We start from the raw sequence: 7510 nt of genomic DNA, 5'->3' as shown, positions 1-7510 counted from the left end.
CAGGGATTAGGTTTTGCTCATTGGCAACTATGTTTGTTAAAGTTAAAATTAATAAAACACTTTTGAAACTAAAATATATATATATTTATTTAAAAGGAATTTAAAATGAATTCATTCTGAAGAGTTAGCCTGCGCATCCTGCCTTTGGTAATATAAGCCACATTCATAGCCATAGAGATGATTTAGCACCATCTATAGGGCATGTTGATGTTGCACTATGCAGGGGCATTATGGCATCAAGGCCATTTTAATTGTCCCAGTAGGACGGCTCTAGATATTCTAAATGTTCTTCAGTACTCCAGCAATCACAATGGCTGATGAGTTCTGCTGCTTTGTGTCCCGGGACATTGTTGTTATTGATGTCCATCTCTTCCATGATGGATCACTCATTTCTTTACTCTTCGGTACCTGCTTTGCTCCTAACTTCTTCTCATTTCTGGTTCTGTCCATCTTCCAGAAGAAGTGCATCTGCAGGGCCATTCTGGTACCATGAGTGGTATTCAACAATTGACTTTGTAATTTCCCATCACATTACAAAATTGATGGTAATTTTGATCCGTGCAGATAACCACAGTGACCTACATGTAAATGGCCAGCTTCTGTGGAATCACCCGCTCCTTGTCCTGCTGCAGGTCTTAGGGGTCAGGTCTTCATTTCCCTTTATCCGACTTGCAGGAAGATGTTATGATCCAGCACAGATGGTTTGAGTTGTCTTTGTGTCGTTCCAGCCATAGTTCTTACCCTTTGGACTTTATACGGGCATTTTGAAGGCCTGGTTCTTTTCCCTTAGACAGATGGTGACACCTTCTCGGGAGATCTTTAAAGACAAACTCTAAGGAAAAGAAGAAAATACATTTATTATTAGAAATCATTGAACTGTGGCATCTCTGTCATCATCTATTTTATATAAGCAATTGAATTTTTCAATGTAACAAATCTTTAACTGAAACAGTTTTGGTGCTTATAAGACCTTCACACGTCATTTACTCACCTGGAAATCGGTATAATTCGTAAGTTGGTGCATTACCAGGCCGACTAATCCTGTCCACTCAGCTATCATGCCGGTCATATAGAAGATCTGCAGAAGATAGAGAACGTTATTACCGGACTATACTCACCAATGCATCTGTCTGGCATGGAATGAGATGGAAGGATGACTTGTACACCGAGAGTTTATCATTTACTTTTACACAGGACACTAGTGAATTATGCAAAATGGTGAAACGTGAAATAAACTTACCGCCATACAGAGGCCATTGCATAGCTGGAAGAAGACGGCGCACAGATTTACAGCAACTGGAAGGACGTGTTAAGAAAAGTACCTGAATGTTGTTATTATAGTGTTTCCTATAATCATGACTGACCAATGAAATAATGGTCACAATGGAGCACACCTTACCCACCTAAACACACTGAATTATTTAGAAAAGGATACATATAAGCAATGACAGAATTGTCATCAAAGCTGCTGCCAGTCTAAAGTGGCAGATGCACCGGCTGCTGAAGGATCTCTTGTACAGGTACACAGATTGACATAAGTTGTACATGGCAAGAAGAAAAAAAGCCATTCCTGCACCGATCCTGTGGGCTGTAGGGTTGGTTTTCACCTACGAAAAGAAATATGAGTGTCATTAATAAGGTCATCTTGGAGATCTGAGAATACATAAGAGCAAGGTCCGCCCCACTGTAATATACTGGACTCCAGGTAGTCACCATAGTATGTGTTATACTGAACCTGAGGTCCTGAGTATTACTGGAGACTTTATATAAAACCTAATAACTAACCGAATATACAGCATTAACCGCGGTCCCAATGCACACGATCCATCCAACGATGAGAAGGATTTTCTGGCAGATGATATACCGCTTCTCCGATGGCTCAGACTGAATAATCATGAACCTATACTGGATGTAAGCGATGCCAGCTCCTGAAATACACAAAGCAAGTTATCAACCAGATATTTCTATACCACTGCTGTAGAAAACCTGATCTTAAGAATGCACCAATGATTGTTAGAGGTTTAAAAATATTTAGATTTGAGAGTCCTCAGTGATTGATACCTTTTAATGGCTAACTGAAAAGATGGTAACAGATTGCAAGCTTTCCAGACTACTCAGGTTTCTTCATCAGGCATAGTATAACACAGAATCTGAAGAGTCACATATTTATATGTCCTTAAAGTCCTTAGTTTTGATGGGGGTTGTGCCTGGTATTACAGTCTAATATACTTTACTGGGACCCCTTAAATCAGTTAAACAGCGGAGTATCAGACCCAGAAGCCCACCTATCTGATATTAATGGGCTATCAATCTTCTAGTCCCAGAGACCCCCTTTAATGTCACCTCTGAGCACAGAATTGTGGAGGTTTTCATGATGATTTATTCCTACAGGATGCAGCATTTACTTACCAAGAATGGAATTAACCATGAAAATGACTGTGTAGATCACAGATTCTGGGTATTGTTTTCCCGTATCACTGGAAAAGATAATGAAAATATTAAGGATAATTAGAACACAAGTGGAGTAATTGTCATGTATAATTGTCCTAAATTATATGTTTTGACCAAGCACAAATTGAAACCAAGGGTACATGAGAGGAAAGTTATCAGACTGAATGCAGTAAAAACATCAGATGATCAAGTCTCCTGGAGGAGACTGAAGTTTTAAAAAATATAAAAATGTAAAAAAAAACATAAAAATTCAAATTATTTCCATTTTCCCTTATTACAAAAGGTTATTAAGAAAATAAACATATTTTGTATTGTGCGTCCGTAAAAGTCAAATCTTTCAAAATATGAAATTAATGAAACTGATCGGTAAATACCACAAAGAGAAAAAAAATTGAAACACCATAAATAGATCAAAAATATCAATTTAAGGCCTCATACAGCATAATGAGTGGGAAATTTCTAAAGTCATGGATCTCAACAATTAGCGACACAAACGGGGAAAATGTTTGCAACACTAAAATAATAAAGAAATTGGACAAGGTCATTTTCACCACACAATGAATGCTGTAAAAACAAAACAAAAAACTACAAAAACACTTTTTCCAACAGTATCAGTACACTTGAATTTTTTTTCTGTATTCTTTTACATTATATAGTAAAGTTAATGGCGTCATTCACAAATACGATTCATCCAGCTATAAACAATCCCTCATATGGCTGAAGGGGTTAATAATGTACTAATTATAATGCAATAAGAACATTCCATGAAATAATAATAATATAATTAGAACATTCCATGACTTAATACAAAAATAATATAAAATGATACTACAGAACTATTTCCCAGTACCCTCTTACCTGATGTAAGGATATTTATTGTGCCCTGAGATTATAGTCAGGGCAGCTAGGACACAGAGGCCCAATAGCGTCCATAAGATCCACAAGATGGGCAATAATGCCAAACCCCGGATCTCCATGATGGAAGATGATTAGCCAAGCGAAAGCTTCTACTCTCTCTCTCTCTATCTCTCTCTCTCTCTATCTCTCTCCGTCTGTTTCTCTCCGTATTCACAGATAAGAAGGCTGAGGTAGTATCAGCCAGAGGTTTAATAGGCTTAGAACTTGATGATGTCACAAGGCTTCTGTGATGTCATGGTTGATCACCTCATTGTTGCATCATCACTCAGGCAGCCTGGATCTGATTGCTGCTTGGTATTGTAGATTTTTTCACAATTTACATATTCTATGAGTATATCCAGCACATTGTAGTGTAATAACTCCTATTATTCTATTAATTTACAAGATTCCATACTACCACCAGATATGTATTGAGAGGATGTTACAAGTTTCCCAACAAGAGTGCAGCTCCAGTATCCGGCGCCTTCACAGACACTTTCTGCTCTTTAAAACCCTTCTTTAAATCTACTCGGCCCCAATTCATCATTTGCGGTTTTTCACTTTCCTTTTATGTTCTGGGATATTAGTTGGCATTTTTTGCAAAAAAGTTCAAGTAATTTAAAGGGATAGCGCCCCCTTACTATAGCCATCATTTAAAGGGATAGCACCTACTTAGTATAAGCCTCATTTAAAGGGATAATGCCCACTTAGTAAAGGGATAGCATCAAACTAGTATAAGCATCATTTAACTTAGTGGCCTTATAGTATAACCATCATTTAAAGTGATAGCATCTGCTTAGTAATTATTTGAAGAAATCGTGCCTGCTTAAAATGAAGGGAAGGTCACTGATCCATATAGCGCCTAAGTCTAATGACTCACCAAGGAAAGCAAAGTAAAGGTGTCCACGACCCCAGCAGAAAGGTCCCAACACGTGCGATGGGTGAGGACGCGCCCCGACGCGCGTTTTGACGTTCTTTCTGAAGAGGCGCCTCAACACACGCCCCTCTTCTTCTTTTGATGTGGGGGAATGTGTATATAGGCAATGGTTAAGGTTGAAATCTCCCTGTATGACAAATTACATTAACTGTGACTTTTACATGATGTTACCCGCTCAGTGCAGGATGACTGCTAGGATATAGGGGGCCACCTTTTCCTTGGCGTCACAAACTCTTTTGGTATCCATATATTAATTTTGACTCACCTGTGTTTATACTGTTTGTATATATACATCTACAGCCCTATATTGCCCACTTCCCCTCGGTACCCCCCAGCCTCTGGCACTTTGCACCTTATCCCCCTGCTATTGTAACTTTTAAAAGTTTTTTATGACTTGGAATTGTGTACCTTAATAAAATTACACTTATTTGTTGCCATATTACTCAAGTGTCCTCCTTGTGTATGTATTCATCTGAGTCGGCAATACGGACTTGGTGCCTGACACTTGGTCTTGGTACTATGGTCTGTCCAGTATTGTATATTTGGCCATTTCTCTTCTTGTATGTTGCCCAATCTGTAGGCAGCATGTATCAGGCATTGTCTGTGCAACATCAGCCAGATATGTTTTACTCTGAAACGCTATGAGGTCACAAGCTGTCTATGGATTGGGCAACATGTATCAGGTGTCACGTTTACTTTAATATAAACATAATTTAATGGGATAGTACTAGTGATGAGCGAGCACTAAAATGCTCATTGCTCGAGTCAAGCAAATCGTAATGCTCAGGTGCTCGACCCGAGCAACGAGCCCAATGTAAGTTTATAGGAAACTCGAGCATTTTTCTGGCAGCACCCCCGGCGGTCTGCAGAGGGCCTAAAAATTGCCCAAATCGATGGGAACAGTGCTCAAATCACATGGCAACAGCATGGGGAAGACTTCTGGAAGCATCTCTGACTACCAGGTCACTGCTGTGAACAATGTTGTCAGAGGTATTACGCCACTTTTACGGACTCACAATAAAACATATGAAAACTAAATCAAAATGGATTCTCCTGGAAAAAAATGTTAAGCAACATCCTTTCTAGGGTAATGACTTGTATATAAGGCAAAATAAATAGCCCTCCCAAAAATGCTCCTCCACACCTTGGCCTATGTTTACACATAGCGTTTTTTCACTTTTGCATTGCTTTCAACGGTGAAAAATACATTCACTGGTAAATGTCATTTTAACATTTTACAACCTTATCTGCTCATGTGGTATGTGAGACATGATCAGACACATCCTGTTTCATTTATGAAGGAGGAACTCTGAATGTCACAAAGCCTATTTTTATAGGACCATCAGGCGGCTCTTACTATTGTTAAAGGGCCAGCAGTCCACTCTCACTATTGTTAGAGGGCCATCAGCTGGCAATGCTTTGTTGTTCCCATTATTAAGGAGTAGGTTCCCTATACTGTTATTGCGTATGCTGTAACTGCAAGGCCTGTCTAAAACCCAATATGCCTTTGAACAGACATAGAGGAGGGCCTCATTTAAAAAATAATGTTCCCATTATAAAGGAGTGGGTCTCCTACAGTGGTAATGCCCATGTAGTGACTGCAAGGGCTGCCAAAAAATTGGACACACTCCAATACCCCTTTGAAGAGACATAGAGGAGGTCCTCATTAAAAAATTGTTACCATTGTTAAGGAGTGGATCTCCTATACTGGTAATGCCCATGCACCAAGTTCATGGGCTGAAAAACATTTACCCCTGGAGGGCATACATGAACATACTGTATAACATACAGAATGTTAGAGGTAGGCCTCTAAAAAAGTTTCCTACGGGCATCATAAACACCCTTAAAATAAATATTTGGGTGTTGCATCACGGTGTCACGGGTGTGTCAGGTGTAATAGACAGTCGCTTTGGATCTGGCTGTAGAAGGTCACTGCGCTTGGCATTACAGACGCCTTCTTCCTTCCTTTAGGACCCAGTGGTGACCTCCCTCCTGCTGCTGATTGACACACCCTTTCCTGGGAGTTAAAAACACTCAGTTTGCTCCAGGGGGTGGGTAACATACAATGACTTGCTAAAGTATTCACCCCCTCTTGGAATTTTTCATGTTTTGCTGCCTCACAGCCTGGAATTTCACAGTTTTTTGTGGGGTTTGCATCTGTTCATGTAAAGAACATGACTGCAACTGTGAACATTTGGTTTTCTTTTTATGGTGAAGCAAACCACAAAATCTACAAAATAACTGAAAACTTCAGTGTGCACCCCCTCAAGTCAGTACTTTTTAGAGACTCCTTTTGTGGCCATTACAGCTGTAAGTCGCTTTGGATAAGTCTCTATGAGCTTTCCACATCTTGCCAATGGGGTTGTTGCTCATTCCTCAAGGCAAAACTGCTCCAGCTCATTTAAGTTAGATGGTTTATTCTGGTTAACAGTCATCTTCAAGTCTCACCCCAGATTCTCAATTGGATGAAAGTCTGGACTTCGACTAGGTCACTCCAAAACATTTACACATTTCCCCTTAAACCACTCGAGTGTTGCTTTAGCAGTATGCTTTAGGTCATTGTCTTGTTGGAAGGTGAATCTCTGTCCCAGTCTCAAATCCCTGACAGACTGAAGCAGGTTTTCCTCAAGAATATCTCTGTATTTCGCACCATCCATCTTCTCCTCGACTCTGACCATTTTCTCTGTCCTTGTTGCCGAAAAACATCCCCACAGCATGATGCTGCCACCATCATGTTTCACTGTGGGGATGGTGTTCTTGGGGTGATGAGCTGTGTTGGTTTGGTGCCAGACATAGCGTTTAACTTGGTGGCCAAAAAGTTCAATTTTGGTCTCATCTGACCACAGCACCTTCTTGCGTACATTTTGGGAGTCTCTCACATGTCTTTTGGTAAACTAAAAACGAGCTTTACAGTTTTTGTGTGTAAGTAAAGGCTTTTTTCTGATCACTCTTCCATGAAGGACACCTCTATGGAGTGTATGGCCACATACTCCAGTCTCTACTTGGGAACTCTGAAGCTCCTTCAGGGTTACCTTTGGTCTCTGTGCTGCTTCTCTGATTAATGCCCTCCTTGACAGGCTGAGAGTTTTGGTGGGCGGCCCTCTCTTGGCAGGTTTCTTGTGGTACCATGTTCTTTCCATTTGATGATAATGGATTTGATGGTGCTCTGGCGGATCATCAGAGATTGGCATATTTTTTTTAGAACCCACCCCTGACTTGTACTTC

The 7510-nt window shown here is 40.1% G+C and overlaps 1 protein-coding gene across 1 annotated transcript; it reads right to left on the bottom strand.

The window, feature by feature from the left end:
• Window positions 1-751: 751 nt before the first annotated feature.
• Window positions 752-3428, bottom strand: LOC141155366 (DNA damage-regulated autophagy modulator protein 1-like). The gene is made up of 7 exons (XM_073642242.1): window positions 3310-3428; window positions 2410-2477; window positions 1786-1928; window positions 1436-1607; window positions 1185-1198; window positions 992-1078; window positions 752-832 (listed from the first exon to the last, which is right to left on the bottom strand). The coding sequence occupies exons 1-7, from the start codon at window positions 3426-3428 to the stop codon at window positions 752-754; spliced, it is 684 nt and encodes a 227-aa protein (XP_073498343.1).
• Between the last annotated feature and the right edge of the window lie 4082 nt (window positions 3429-7510).

This window comes from Phyllobates terribilis, unplaced genomic scaffold (genome assembly GCF_046119375.1).
Source record: "Phyllobates terribilis strain yellow unplaced genomic scaffold, ASM4611937v1 Scaffold_7__3_contigs__length_470593459, whole genome shotgun sequence".
Lineage (NCBI taxonomy): Eukaryota > Metazoa > Chordata > Amphibia > Anura > Dendrobatidae > Phyllobates > Phyllobates terribilis.
Note: the sequence above shows the minus strand (reverse complement) of the source record. Positions and strands in the feature narration are given on the sequence as shown.

Coding starts and splice junctions, on each gene's coding strand:
- LOC141155366 (XM_073642242.1), bottom strand. CDS start 3,428: ATGGAGATCCGGGGTTTGGCATTATTGCCCATCTTGTGGATCTTATGG. Junction 1,929..2,409: donor CATGGTTAATTCCATTCTTG/GTAAGTAAATGC, acceptor TGTGTATTTCAG/GAGCTGGCATCGCTTACATC. Junction 1,608..1,785: donor CGGTTAATGCTGTATATTCG/GTTAGTTATTAG, acceptor TTCTTTTCGTAG/GTGAAAACCAACCCTACAGC.